We start from the raw sequence: 15,729 nt of genomic DNA on the forward strand, positions 1-15,729 counted from the left end.
TTTGAACAAATCAGGGAAACTGGGGTGCTGTGGGGAGCAGGCTGATGCTTAGAAAGAAACCTGCTTTCTGGTCAAGTAGAAATGGTAAGATTCTTGGCACTACGTTTTTGTGGTGGCCACATGGAGAATATTTGTGTGTAACTGCAGTCTGCCCAAAAGCCAGGCAAGCTGAGGACAGTTCATGGCAACCTCACAGAGTGAAACCGAAGATCTGGGTTAACCTGTTTTTAAGACAATAGTATGTAAATTCTTTTCAAGCAGCTCTCTGTTGCTGTCTGCTTAAAAAGCAGCATGTACATCCTGACTGTTGTTTTTTGTGCCTGGATGTGAAAGCATGTAACCATAAGATGATTCAGCATCTTTCAAGGTTGAAAAGGAAAATTGCTTCAATCTTGTGTGCTGATGCTTGCAGTCTGCATGTGTACCCTTGAACAGCAAGGCCATTAGCACAGTCTGGTTAGAAGCTGTGTTTTGTGAAATCTCTCCCCCTTTCCCAGTTGGGAATTGGGAAGGATTTAGGTCTGTGACTGCAAAGGGGAAAGATAAAAACGGAGTATTAAAGAGTTTATGCTCCTGTGAACCAGTGCCTATGACCTTTGTACTGGAAACTGTTCTCTGAGATGAAAAATGTGGGGATGAATGTTTGGCTCATACAGGCACCTGGCTGATTGTTGTATTTTACTGCTGTTGTGAGCTCCAAGATAGAAGTTACCAAGTTTGTGTTTGAAACCAGTGTGGTAGTGGTGTTGGAGAACAACATCTGCAGTGGTAAAGAAGAATGGCAAACTATTCATATGAGTTAATTTAATTTGAGGTCTGAGCTTTGGCAGTAGCACTGCTGAAAAGGTGTGGCTACTGCAGAACAGTATTGGTTATCCATCCAGAGGTGAGGCTTTTACACTGTGTCACGGTTTGAGAGCCAGTACCGCAATACAAACATTGGCTTTTTTTTGGGTGTGTGTATGTCCTGTTTGCGGACAAGTTCCCTGGAGTACCAGCAGAGCGTGGTGTTACTATGCAGGCAGTTGTAGAAACGAACATTTTAAAATTGCATAGTATTTGCAGTTGAAATCTGTGTGTGTTTCAGCTGGGGTACGTGTGGGTGAGTTTGCAGTATATGCAGCAAAAAGTAGTAAATTATATGAGAGGAGCCAAATGTAAAAATGATACTGTATTGCCAGATAAAACCCTGGTGTTACTAGACCCCCTAGTAGTAAGCACAAGGTGCTTTTTCATGGCTGGAGTGTCTCATCTTTTCCTGATGGATGCTGGTTCAGAATGCAGTGATGTTAAGCTCTTTCCAGGCAGGTGGGACTGCAAAGAAAGGCAAACTAGATTAAATTTATAACCAGTTTTGTTCCATTTGTACCTGTCCGACCTTCCTACCCTCCTTGCTGAAGACAAATCACACAGTAATTTTAGTCGTTTCCCCTTTATACATCTTAGGGTCAGAAGTGCCAAGTACTGAATTAAAACTTTGATCCTGCGAAACCATATCTAGCATAGCAAACGTGACTGTATTAGCTAAAGAGAAGACATTATTAATTTTTCTGTTTTAATGTCATGTTGCTTATGCATTTGGGGATTAAAAGCACACACTGTTGAGGCTGGCTTCTCTTTATTTTCAAATACTTTACCTTCCAGAGGTGTGAGTTAGATGATGCAGGCTTGTTTTGCATTGGGTAATGTGGAGGGGGCTGTAGTAGTTGGCCCTGTGTCCTCATGCAGATAGGTGAGAAGTTTGTTCTGATGCTCCCTTTCATTTGTCAGGTGCATTTGCAAGATAAATAGGTGCAGTTCCAGGATGGAGCTGCTCAGCACTCCCCTCCTGAAATTCCTCCCTTCCCACTGCTTGAAAGCCTTGCATACAAAGGCCACGAGGATACAGGTCCTCTAGCTTGCCCTCTGAAGTGAGGAACAGTGGAATTTGTTCGCCCCTGAGACTTGGTGGAGCAGCTGCAAAAGCTCTTCTGCCGAGATCCTCAAAGTTCTTGCTGATAGTGGTGTTTCCCATGTTGTATGTTTAGGCAGCATAAAGGCAGATAAACTACTTGTCCTCCTGATTGCTTGGCAACATTTAGAACCAGGCCCTCCCTTAAGTACAGCAGGAGGTGTGACTGTGGCTCTGCAATTAGAGCAATTGGAAAATGCATGACTCTACCCTCTCTGAGGGTATTTAAAGCAAGCCTAACCCATCCTGTGCACATTCCTGGGTAACAGCCTGGTAAGTTACAGGTTCCTGTAATAGCACTTCTCCCCTCCTAGTAGGGATCTGGTTTATGCAAGTGATTTAATCTCCAGTGCCCCAGGCTGTCCTTTTCAGGACAGCGTATGTTTGTGTAGGCTGAAGTGCCAGTGCAACCAAGTGGGAGCATCTGGATTCTACTGACAGGTCAAAGAGCAGGGAAGTGAAGCCTGTAATCCTCTCTTAAGGAACCTGAGGAAGGCTGGAAGTTTTTTGAGGTAAATACAGTCTCTTTTGCCATAAACTTAAGTAATCACTTTTCAGCTTTTAAGTGGGCTGGGAGGGACAAAATTTAAACACTTCAACTGCAGCCTATTTCTAGGTGGTAGGACTGACCTGAAGTCGCCACTGAAACTGCTGAAATGCATGTGTCAGGGCCCTCAGGAGAGTTTATCAAGGCATGGCAGACATGCACGCTCTCTTGCAGGGAAACGTGGCTTTCTCCCCTTGGTTTATAAGGCTTTTTCCACAGTTGGAAAACATGGGGTGCTGACATTAGCATGAACACATTTACTCCCCAGAGTCCGAGGGAAGTTGATGCTCAATGCTGTAAGAACTGCAGTGTGTCTTCTGAGTTCCGAAGACTGGTCTGGTTAGAGACCCCCATGCTGCTCTGATACCTGCCACTGGATGTAGGTTTTTCTTAACCTCTGCTTCTTTGGGGACAATTCCAGCACTGACCATGGTTTCACAGTGCTTCAGCACAGCACTTTATGGCTTTTGTTACAGTATCAGGCACTGATCTGCAACTTACTCTAGGCAGAGACCAGCAGCTCTCTGGTCTCCCCTGACCAAATCATCAGCAGACTTGAGCTACTCCAGTCCTGTTCCACAAAGGGGGCAGCATTAGCAACCCACACCCAGGTGTATAGGTTGTGCTCTGCGGGCAGAAGCTCAGAGGGGGCATTTTGGGCTTGCTACTGCCCAGGGCCGAGTGGCTGGGAAAGTTCTTTGAAGATCAGTTGGATGAGCAGTGCTTTTTTTTCATATAGCTGTTTCCTTTGCTTTCCTACAGTACACATCCTCAGCAAAGGGACATGTTAGAGCATGTAGTTCAGGTGTGGATTTTACTGCCTTCCTCTAAGGTGCATGAGTGCCGTGGTTTCATTTAGTCTGTGCTGACCCACGTTTCCCTTACAGCAAGTCACCCATTACTAATCGACTTCAGTAGAAGAAGGGAATGGTTTTAGACAGTTTGCTTTTGATATTCTCAAAGAGCAGAAACTAGCACCTTCAAAATAATTCCATCCCTTTCTCCTCATGAAGGAGTTCTCAGGGTGTTATAAGCAGTTGTGGTTTGAAGAACATGCAGCAGAACATGGATGGTTACTGTCTTTTTAGCATACTGGCTTTATTTTTGAATGTGTAGTTCAAGGATCTGGAAGGCATTTTATCATGACAACTCAATTCCTATCGGCTTATGAGCAAGTTACTTAATACTGTTTCATCAGTTCTGGAGCTCACACAGCCAGTGTTGTCCTTTTGACTTGCTAGCCCGAATTACATCAGTATAGCGTTAAATATCAGACATCAAAGATGAAAACTGGCATAGCAATAGTATTTGGAACATGAGCATTATGAGAGCAGTACATCACACAGGGAGGGTGAGCGTTAAAAACCAACAGTGCTATTCAAGCCTACCCAGGCACTCAGAATGTATCTCACAACATTCGCCCATCACTGACTCGGTATCCAAAGTTACAAGGACTGGGTTAGTGGGAACGCAGCTGTTGCACGGTGAGAGAAAGAACAGGTTTACTAAGATCCTGGTGGCACATTAACAGCCACCCCACGTCAGCCGTGCCACGTGGTCCGTCTTCTGCTTGCTGGGCTTTATGAAGCCCAAGAGTTCCAGTTCAGAAACAGCACGAATAAAACGAGCACTGGATGTTTCAGTTAAGGAAACTGCACTTTTTATGACATGTATGGATGGAGACAGCACTCGCTGTAGGAGGGCAAGAGCTCTTAAGTCCTGGTAAGCACTGATTACACTAAAATTGCTGGGGAAAAGGACAGAGCAGGATTTGCCTACAGAAGCACAAATCTTCAGTCTGATCAGTATTTCTTTTGCTACGTGCACACCGTGGCAACCAAGGGAGGGAGTTCCTTTCCCCACTGTTGAAGCACACTTAAAGCCTACAAAGATAGTAATTTTGTAGTCTCTCAGAGGAAAGAATCTGTACTTCTGCGTCTCCTGACAAAAGAACGGGAAGTTAGATAATTACAGAGATTTTTTGGAGTTTCGTAAAACAGCACCACCCTTTCTATACTCTTTGCTATACCTTTCTTGCTGCCTTCCCGACACACAACTATACATCCTTCAGTTAACCACAGAGTTTAGTTTTGTGTTAATTATCAGCAAAACCATAAAAAAAGGCCTTATAGTAAAGGAAAGCTAGGTGAAGTTTTACACCATAGAAGTATTCTTGCTGTAGTTAAACCTCCTTTTGTACAGCTAGGGTTTAAGTTTTGGTTCTAATGCTCATCCTTTAGATATTTTTCAGATCTCAGTTAAGAGAAGTAGGAAGCGAGAAGCAGAATGTGTGTTTTGAGGGGACTCAAATTCTTAAGTCTCAGGTGCCAGAACTCACAGCTTCTGCTGAGGACACTCCTTGTGTAATCATTTCTTCTGCTAAGGTTCCATCTTCCTCATCATAAACTCCCACCTCTGTTTCTCCATCTGCTCTCTAGGTCGCAGCTATCTTACCTTCTGTTCCCCAGCAATGCTCCCCCCCATATAGCAGCTGTACCAACTCTCAGATGATTTAACCAACTAGAACAGCTTCAACTTGGTTTACAGTCTGTTGGTTCTGTTTCAGACCCAAACAGCTCCTGTGGTCAGAAGCTGCTCTCTTACCTCGACCCACCCAGCCCAACTGCTGATCAGCTAATGTATTTCTGTGACATTTCCAGTACATGAAGGCTGCTTAAACCAGCCTTATTTTTCTGGAATTAGTTATCAGCGAACATGAAGCTGAATTTTGAAAATCCTGGTTCATTAATCCTGTGATTAACAAATGTCACGTTTGAGAGCAAAGAGAAAGGATACTGGATGATATCATCCACCTGGTCTGAGGAAGCTGCATCTGCATTTGGTTCGTCAACTGCTGTCACCACTGTTGAGAAAGCCTGGAAAGGGAAAAGCAGCACAGATTTAACACGTTTCATAAACAGAGCTACACATAAAACAATGAGCTCTTAGTTGATGACTATCACTCAGGAGGAATGAGATCTTGGAATGGCAGTTCCATGAGAATGTCAGTTCAGCAGCCATCAAAAGAGTGAGCAAGGTTACACATTAGCATGGCAGGAATACAGAATGAAAGACCTCATTCTCTGAACTCGTGTGCCTGCATTTTAAATCCCAGTGCAGTTCTGGTCCTGGCCTGTTCTCAGTACAGAACTGAAAAACATTCTCAAAGCGAGACTGCTTAAACATGGAAAAAAGAAGGAGATATGTTAGCTACGAAGAAATCTGTAAGAGTGAGGGACAGCAAGAGGCTTCTGTCCATTTGTATTTCTAGTACACAAACAAGGCAGCAGCAAACAAAACAGATAAAGGAATGTCCTCAGCACTGCCTGTAGTTAAGCTACAGCATTTCTTGCCAGAGGATGCTGTGGTGTCTACAAAGGTACATTGGTAATATAATCCAGATAGGCTTATTGAAATACAATCTAGGAAACATTAGAACTAAAACACAGAATCACAGAATGGTTTAAGTTGGAAGAGACCTTAAAGATGATCCAGTTCCAACCCCCTGTCATGGGCAGGGACACTTTCCACTAGGCCAGGTTGCTCAAAGCTCCATCCAACCTGGCCTTGTACACTGCCAGGGATGGGGCAGCCACAGCTTCTCTGGGCACCCTGTGCCAGTGCCTCAGCACCCTCACAGGGAAGAACTTCCTCCTTACCCTTTTAACTGAAAGCCATTCTCCCTTGTCCTATCAGTACATGCCCTTGTAAAAACTGCCTCTCCAGCTTTCATGTAGGCCCTTTTTAGGTACTGGAAGGCTGCTGTAAGGTCTCCCACAAAACATGACTTATTAATGTATGTTCTCTTGTTATACTCCTCCCCGCTTTTGGTCACACCACAGATGGGCTAGAAGGACCTTTGCTCTGCCTTAGCACAAGCATTCTCTCCAAGAGCCCACACTTGCCAAGCAGCAGCATTTGCCTGAACATTTCCACAGAAGCGTCACAGAAGACTTAAAAGGGAATAATAATAATAAAAAAGGTAACTTTGTGAAGCATAAAACAGAAGCACGACGTTTTCATTACAATCTGTAAATAAACGATCCACAGTAGTCGGAGGAAGTCTCTGTGGGCTGGCGACTGGATTCTTGCACAGGAGGGACTGAGGTGTGCAATGATGTAAGCTGTCAAAAGAGGCACTGAAAAAAAGCAGACAAGCAGCAAAAGGATAAATCAGAACACTGAGAGCAGGTGAAGACCCTGCTTGCACTGTCACATACCTCTAACCAATCAACAAGGTTAATCAATCTGCCACACTCCAAATGAAGCTTATACACGATGCATATGTCAGGGGCTTTATTAGAAATGCTCCCGCCGTCACTCTTCAAAGCTTGATTCTGATGAAAAGAATGCAGTTAACTTTGATCAGTTCTGAATCTGGAACAGTTCTAAGGGCTACACAGAACGTTATTTCAGGAAATTCCCATGGTAGGTATTCTAACCAAACGTTTACTGTTTGTATGGTTAATGGCAAGTGGAGCGTACAAAGAAATAAAGAACAAAACAGGAAAATAAGCAAGCACACCATTAAAAACAAACACCAATAAAAAACCATGCAGCTACTTCACTCCTGGCATTCCTGCTATAGTTTTGTACACTTAAGAGAGTTTCTAATGAGGGATTATCTGATTAGGCTTTTCCCCCAATTCTTTTGCAAGTTCTATTTACATATCAGAGGGAAATACTCTGTTCTATGGATTCAGGAAAAGAAACCAGGCAGGATCTGCCTCAGAATGTAGGAAGTAGAAAAGTGTCTCCTGCCCCCACCCCGCTAAAGGAAAAAGGAAATCTTAGATCTATCAGATATACTAGAAAGCAAAATTACTTCTCTCATCTCAGAGTTCTGTCCTTGAAATGTAATGGTCATTTCTCTCTGGCTTGAAACTCAGCCGCCATAAAGGCAACAGTCTGATTTCTCACAAACTATTCTGGATGTCAGGAAATTCACGTCATCAGCAGTGAACCATTTACTTGAGAAGTGAAAAAGCCACTTGAGGCAGAAGCAAGAGCTGCAGTAACCTTTCGTTATCGGTTCATGGGGTTTATTCCTGTTTTCAGTTTCATGAACTCTTACGAACGAAAACAGCCACTGACCATTCCTGTCAGTTCACAGAAATTTTGGCTAAAATGCTTTTCCATGCTAGTAAAATATGCAAGTTGCTTTTGGGAAGCCTGTGAAGCCATAGCAAGGTGCCTCCATAAATAAATGCTTTTCAAGACAGAAAAGAAGGTTTAGCCAAGAATGTGACTGCTCAAGAATCTCTAGCCTACCTTTCACAGCTCTCAAACCCTGCAATTTGTGAGACTCGGGTTCAGCTTGCACTCCAGCACTTAGGAGGCATCTCATTATATCCAGAAAGCCTGACAACTGTCGAACTCAGTTATTCTGCACAAGGACCACAAAAGCTGCAGAGACCAGGTTAACATCTGTCAGTTCAGTCTAAATGGTCTCCAGATAATTCACAGTAACATGGCTGAGCCCTCAGAATGTGACACTCCAGACACTAATTTACCAGACTGTAATTTGGGAGTGTACCGTAGTAGTTTCAAATACTACTGTGTTAGTAACCAGCATAAGTGAAGTTACACCTTCTGGTTGATCTAGTGGGTCACCACTGCCCAGAAGGATAACCCCAGACCCTTCTCTTTTCCCTCCTGCTACTTCAGCCTAAGTCAGTGGCTTCCTACCACTCACCTTGTGCCAATGCTGGCATTGCTGGGCATTTTGCACTGATTATCACTGTCGTGAGAGGATGCAACTTCTAAAGCAACTGCACTCTCCTGGAACAGGTTCACCTACAGAAATTAGTATCTAGCTGGACCACATGTAAGTGGTGAGAACGATCCAGGAAAGGTATTACTTTGGCACTGCCAGGGGCTCTGCCAGCACCTGAAGAGCTCAGCCTCACTTGTGGTAACAAGGCCAAGTCTTTACAGCATAGTGCGAGGGACTGCATGCAGGGAAACCTCAGCTTCCTGAGGCAGCAGCACACGCACTGTGCTGAGAGGAAATAACTACACACACAGGCAGGAAGCTGCCCCAGAATAAGCAGCAGTTGTGAAACCACCAGTACAGCACCACAGAGGTGCTGCTTCAGAAAGAGCAAGGCAGTGGGCACAACCCAGAACGCTGTTGATGAGGGGTTCCTCTTGCTTGACCCTGCACCCAGAACCCAGAAGCTAGCCAGAGGACAGATGCATCCCTTACTCTGGAATTAGTGTTACTCCCAAAGCATCAAATGCATATGGTATCTCCTTTCCCTGATACGAGAGCTTAATTGCAACTTGAGGATTTTCATTTCATAGCAATCAAAGTGCTATGAATTAGTGAGTAACAGGGCTCATTCCTTGAGATCAGTGTGAAAATTGCCCTTCCTACCCAAGGTCACAATCAGAACTTGCAATGACTATCTAAACTCCAGGAAGATCCAAGATCAGATTTCCTCATGCAGTGCTGTCCTGCTATTCCAAGTTACAACTTGCTGCATTTTCAAGGGCTCAGTGAAACCAGAACTGGGCTTTATTTTTGGTTTGGTTTTTTTTTGGCGGTGTTTTTTGTTCGTTTCAGGATAAGCATGATTCTTGGCTCATGTTTTGCTAACTGGACTGGATTCCTGTAAGAAAGGCATCACATATTAATCATTTGCTGGTACTCCACTGAAGCAGATCCTTTTCTGTCATTGCCCCATGGAAGGAACAGCTCTAGAGAACTTTGCTCTGCTTATGGCCCAGGAAAGTACAAGCCATGCAGAAGTCATGGATACAAACAAGAAAACATATTTCTTTTAGTCCCATGGATTAAAATGCAAAAGCAAGGTACTCAGCCAGTACTGCTGCTGTTAGAAACTATGCCAAACCTTCACAATCTAGTTGGAAAACATCAGAAATATGTTAAAGCATGTCAAATAACAAAGTACAGGATGACAGAGGGCTTTAAACCCTGTCAACTCATCAAAGAGAATACTTATTAAACCCATCTGTAGGTAGATTTTGCTAGCTTTCCTAATCTGTATTTTTACAGGTTTTCAAAAACTATAAATGACTGAGGTTCATATTAGATCCCTTTAATGGTGGCCACTTGCTAACTACTGTTTTCACAAATAAGCTCTTAAGTGGTTTTAGAAATAGCTCCTGCACACAGCAAAACTGACAGCCATCGTTCCAACAGAGGCACGGTGCCAACAAACCCAGTATGAATCGGGTTGTATATTTCAAAGACTGATCTTTATCAAGTATGACTCCCCGTAAGTGCTGGCTTTGATACAAGTAACATATAATCACTCAGCTCCAGCTACAACCAATTGTTTTCATTTCAAAACGGTAATCACATTTTTAAGGGAAATGTTAGGGCACAAGGATAACTCCAAGTATTATCTATAATTAAGGACAAACCAAAGAAATGTATGGTGTCCTGGGTTCAGCAGTAACAGTCATTTTTCTCCTTCTTTGTAGCTGGTGCAGCGCTGTGGTTTTGACTTTCAGCCTGGGAACAGCGCTGATAACACCGATGTTTTTAGTTGCTGCTCAGTAATGTTTACTGTAACCAAGGACTTTGTGAGCCTCATGCTCTGCCAGGGAGGAGGGGAAGCTGGGAGGAAGCAGAGACAGGACACCTGACCCGAACTGGCCAAAGAGGTATTCCAGACCACAGCACGTCATGCCCACCATATAAACTGGGGGCAGTCACCCGGAAGGGTTAGATCACTGCTTGGGTCGGGCTGGGTATCCATCGGCAGGTGGTGAGCGGTTGTATTCTCTTCCCTTGTTATTTCCCTTATCATTATTATCATTGGTGGCAGCAGCAGCAGTGGTTTGTGTTATACCTTAGTTACTGGACTGCTCTTATCTCAACCCATGGGAGTTACATTCTTTCGATTCTCCTCCCCATCCCTCTGGGAGCTGGCGGGGAAGGAAGAGGGGGGAGAAGTGAGCAAATGGGCTGCGTGGCTGACTGGGCTTAAACCACAACATACGGTCACTTCTTTTCCAAACCTTGCTCTATTTCTTTCTTTTGGTCATCCTGGGAATTTGATTTCAGAAAGAAATGGAAAAAGGGCTGATTTTCTTCTCTAGAAAAGGGCAGGGTTAAGTAACAGAACTGATGACAATCCTTTTCTTGGACTTTGAAAAGACATAATCCCAATACTCAATAGATATTATAGTAAATAGAAAATCAACATACTCCTTTAAATATGCTCTATTTAAGCTATTGTTAATGTAATCACTGCACCTGAACAAAGCCTTCACCATACACTGAGTCTACACCGTGAGGACTAAGCACCAGCCCTGTAAAGGAAGTCCCTGGAAAGAGCTGCAGACACTCTATTTTTCCCCACAGACAGTCATCCCATTTATAATGGGGGACAAAATGACTTTTCTGCTACATCAACAGGAGAAAGAAAAGATCATGACTAGAACAGGCTCTGGAAAAATGGATTCCCACATAGAACCCCTTCCATAATTAGGTGCTTTATTTCAGCCAGCTGGATTCCCCAGCTCTTTGCAAACTCCCCAGTTGCTTATCAACACTAACTTGCTGGTTCTCTGCAAAACAGCTGAATGTGTGCCAAGCTTCATGAAACAGCAAAACTCAGCCTTACACATCATCCTCCTGTGCAGCCTTCAGAAACCCCCCCAGCACCACAAACAACTCACTTGTTTCTTACCTTCAGGTAGCTGTACGGGTTATTTAAAGCTGTATGAAGTGCAATCCTCGGGGCAGCATTCAAGTGCCCACGGAGAACACTGGCTGTATTGAAATACACTATCTCATGCAGTGTTTTGTGGTCTGCAGGAACAAGGTAATTCCTGAAAAAGCAACATGAGTTATGGGGGAAGGAAGGAGATACAAAGCTTCACCTTATGGGAAACAACAGAAGTCTACTGCAGTTAGAGACTACAAGAATGTATGTTTCCAACCAGTACTGACAAATCTCTGAAAAACCAGTGAACGGTGCTGAAATCAGCTTTCAAGCAGGGAAGTTTGTTACGCGCAACTCTACATCTAATGGATTTAGCGTGGCTGGGCCACTGAAGGGCAGCAGCTGAAATGCTAACATCAGTCACGTACTCCACAGATCTTGCTTAGCCATCTCAGAGCTTTGTGCTGAGTCTCTGCCCGTCATTGTCTTTATATGTGAAGCTTTTCTCTCAGCACAGTCATACTTCTGTTAGCTTCTCTGCCCCCTCCCCTCCCCCCCCGCTCTATAATTAACAAGTACCTTCATCTCTTCCCCCATGCCAAGCCTTACACATTTTCTGCTGCTGAGCTGCCTCCAAACCCCTCTCTGCTTTGCCTTGCTCACCAAAACCCTTCCCAAAATGCACAGGATATCTCACTTGACATCTATAGTTTTGTAAGTAGAACAGATCAGCAAAGATTAGGGTAAAACCTCTCAACTCTACTTTGCCACATACACCCAGTCCTCCCTCAGCTTTGTTCTGTAGCCAATTACTTCTACTGATCTATGGAAAAGAGATTATATATATTTTTTTTATTATTATTTTTAGAACCCTCAACAAAGAAAGAAGAGGAAGGGAAAAAAATGTGCTTCAGGCTGCAGGGACCAAACCACAGTTTTGGCAGGGCTAACATGCTAGCAAGATTTCTGTTGCAAGTTATGGTGCAAGCTAATGCAGGAATATAAACCAGGAAGGCTCACCTTACGAGACTGTCTATATAGCCAACAACTTCAAAACGAAGCATTTCAAACTTTGTCAGTTTCTTAGATCGCCTTGAATCCTTCAACTCCAACAAGGTCTTTAAAAAAAGAGTGGTGCATAAAACTACATGGGAGGTAGTTATTCTCTGCAGAACACAATCTATATGCTTAACATGTAAAATTAATCTTTGCTGGCATGTCTTCACTGGTGATGTCTGAAAGTGTGATCGTGCAGTTATTTTTATTTAGGCCAGTGTATTCAGTTCTCAAAGTGGTAGGAGTTTGGGAAATTCAAAGAAGTATGTGTTAGGCAGAAAGTGTCATTTACAAGTTAAATAAGAAGAAACCCCCTAATTTGCACTTTAAAACCCTAGTTTATGACAGATATTTTCTATAATTGTCTTTGTGCCAGGTGGGCCTGACATACACAGTTGGTACTTATTCATTCATTTTTAAGAAGAGTTACTTATACAAAGCCTCCACTCAGAGCTCCAGCAAGCTGGGAAGAACTAACCATGGACAAGTACATCTTAAAAGATTTAGTTAAGGAACTAGTCAGTAAAGCCTACGCAGGCCTAACCTTCTGAAGATGATAAAGGTCTGTCTTCTTCTGGAGCTCCTTTTGTGACGATACGGACTCATCTTGTTCTTGGAAAGCTTCTGCTACTAGAACAAAACTAATGTTTGATATGTGGGGTAAACTTTTCCTGACTACCTATATAGCCCCCTTGCCCCTAGAAGCAATCTGAGAAGTGTTCAGCTAACACAGACCCAAACACAGGCAGCTTGTGAGTCTTGCACCTTGTAACAGATAGTTAAACAAGGACTCTGCAGTGCAGCTTAATCAATGGTAATTAAGTAACTGAAGCAATTCAGCCCTGAGCAAAGATCCAGCACAAGCCTTGCATTCTGCTTATGTCATCCTAGGTCATACTCATAATATCTGTAAATTGAACAGATTAGTACTAGATAGCACTGATGCTTAGGAGCATTCAAAGAGCCAATCACTGCATACACATCCCTTCTCACGCACAAAAACCACAATGTCAGAAATGAGTTCTCTGTACTTAACCCAGAAACTGCAACCAGAGCAGCAAACCAAAAGGACGGTAAGGTATTTCATTGTTCAGTGTTATTCTCGATTTATAACAAAGCTTTGCTTTCATAGCCATGTAGTCTGTTGATCGACTGCACCAATAATTAGTGAGTTTTAGGTAAAAACAAAGAAGCAAAAATTCCAGCATCACAATCAATGGCAGGATGAGTGATAACCAGAATCAAAACAAAAGGTAACTAGATTTCTTGCCTTACTTATGAAGATGGTAATAACATGGAGATTCCACCTACAGATCACAGGTAGAGCTCCAAGCAGCTGTGACAATCATTACAGATAAAAGCTTTCTGGTGACCTACATAAAAGGAGTTGGCATTTTCCAGTGCCCTGCGGACATTTGCATTTGTGTTGAAGACTCCAAAACAGAGAACTTCCTCCCTCCACTACTGCACCAATACATTTTAAGATACTTTTTATCAAATCCTTCAGCTCAAAATAGACTGAGCACAAGGGTATTTTGTTTTCTTAAGCTTCATGTTTTCATTTTTTCCAGCTCACGAGGCAGTTGGGGAGATGGACTTCGTTGTTGTTAACAATGGAAAATAAAGAATTTTGGACTACCCTTTCACTCCAAGAGCTCTGTGGGAAACACGGGTATATAACATTTTTGGCAGACTTCTGAAAACTCCCACTAAAGATCAACCCAGTCACAGAAACTTATTAGAAGTCACCTAACTCAGCAACCTATTCATGCAGAGTTTATCCGAACTTCCCCTTCTCACTTTTCCATTATAGCTAAAGTCCACTTTGAAACCAAACTAAGACCCTTCACGGATTTATTAGATCATCTCTGCTTTAAAAATATCTTCAAATCCTAGGTGAAAATAAATACTGCCTTTTTTTCTTTCATAGTTCTACATGTCTGTGAATTCCCAGTGTTGTTCTCTTTTATTTATAACCCCAGGGTAAGCCAAGCTACTTAAAAGCCTTTTGCTTCAATTCTTTTTCCTAAACTAGATCAACCTTTAGGTTTTCCATCATAGTTCAGACCCTTCAGTGCTGCTGTCCTCACTGACATATACAGCTTTTTCAAAGTGATCACCTGTTTCTTGTACCACAGCCCTGCTGTCACTACATCTATTCAAAAATACATGGTAAAGACAAGAGCAAATTCTTCTAAACAAGCCTCAGCTAACCCCAGAGCATTAGGTGACTACTTTGATTAATATTAGACTGCATTTTGTGGGGCTTATTGCCTACTTGTCCAAATGCTGGGTAGCAAGCAACCACCCTGATAATGAACTTCACAGGCATAAAGCAGAACAGGTAATAACCACTTCATCTTTAAAAGGGAATCACAGAGGAGGAACTCCTGTAGTTCAGGGGAAGCAATGAAATTCCTGTTCCAGAAGAATGCTGGAATATGTCATACTCCTATTCCAGAAGCAATATGGCACTAATCTGCCTCTGAAAGATGGAAGGCTGCTACTCATTTGCCTTACTAAACCTTCAGATACCATGAACAATAGGAACAATCAAATATATGGGCCTGGGAAGTTACACCCTGTCAGCAGAGCCCTGACAACAGGCACTTGGCATCCTGGCTCTTACATGAATCTAACTGAACATGCAGGTGAAAGAACTTTATACATATTTGGATTAAATACTGTGTCATAAGGAAGTCTGCTCCTATATATATCTCAATATCTGGTTTTATTTGTTAAACGTTTTAAACAATTGCAACATCTGGTAAAATGCTCAAGATCTACGTATGACAGATTTAGTGAGTAATGTTTGCTGATCTGTCCAATTTCTTACCTCACAAAGCTTTTCTGTATTATAAAAAGCATGAACCACATACCAATAAAGAATCTAAGCACTTCCTAATTTTGTGCATGTATTTAAAACAATCCTGAAAAATCCAATGGTTTAATATGATGGCAGGATATCACCAGGTAAAATTATACCCATTGGTCAGATTATAAACCAGCTTTTCCTATAATCTGCAATGGAATGTTTGATGGTACACACCCACCTTCCAGTTTCTGAAACTGGGTCAAGAACTCCTTCAGCTTCTCCACTGCCTTATCAAACTCGTTTCCAGAAGATGACACAAGTATCTCCACACACTGTTGAAGCATGGTTTCCAAATCAGACTTATTCAGCATTCTAAAAGACACAATTGTTGGCTGAAGTTGAAACACAGAATGATGAAACAGGTTTCAATGTTCTTAGTTGGAAAAATGTTAAAAAATAATTGGGAAAACTCCTTTTAAAAGAGAAAACTTTCAAGATTTCAAGCATTCAGTCTTTCTTCAGTTATTTCTTTCCTTGCTGTCATCGACAGAAGGAAGCAAAGCAACTTGGACAGATGCCATTTACAGTTTCCTGCAGAACTGACAATGAAAACTTTTCTGATATGCTACCTAAAAACACTCCCTGCATACAGAGTTACATGTTTGAGACTGTGACTCTGATTAAAAAGAAGACCGGTGGGGTTTGTAACCCATTCCCA

General features: G+C 42.6%; 1 protein-coding gene across 4 annotated transcripts in view; it reads right to left on the minus strand.

Moving 5' to 3' along the window:
- Positions 1 to 3,571: 3,571 nt before the first annotated feature.
- ORC3 (origin recognition complex subunit 3) overlaps positions 3,572 to 15,729 on the minus strand; it is a 39,531-nt gene continuing 27,373 nt past the window's right edge. For 3 of the 4 annotated variants that reach the window (XM_065681272.1, XM_065681269.1, XM_065681271.1), the window contains exons 14-20: positions 15,250 to 15,383; positions 12,741 to 12,826; positions 12,161 to 12,258; positions 11,165 to 11,306; positions 6,719 to 6,835; positions 5,295 to 5,374; positions 3,572 to 4,128 (exon numbers count right to left, since the gene is read on the minus strand). In XM_065681272.1, the coding sequence (XP_065537344.1) occupies positions 4,023 to 4,128; positions 5,295 to 5,374; positions 6,719 to 6,835; positions 11,165 to 11,306; positions 12,161 to 12,258; positions 12,741 to 12,826; positions 15,250 to 15,383 (763 nt within the window). In that variant the 3' untranslated portion in view covers positions 3,572 to 4,022. The remainder of the gene's footprint in view (positions 4,129 to 5,294; positions 5,375 to 6,718; positions 6,836 to 11,164; positions 11,307 to 12,160; positions 12,259 to 12,740; positions 12,827 to 15,249; positions 15,384 to 15,729) is intronic. The other variant, XM_065681270.1, reaches the window with a different exon arrangement.

Source organism: Lathamus discolor, chromosome 5 (assembly GCF_037157495.1).
Source record: "Lathamus discolor isolate bLatDis1 chromosome 5, bLatDis1.hap1, whole genome shotgun sequence".
NCBI classification, from domain to species: Eukaryota; Metazoa; Chordata; class Aves; order Psittaciformes; family Psittacidae; genus Lathamus; species Lathamus discolor.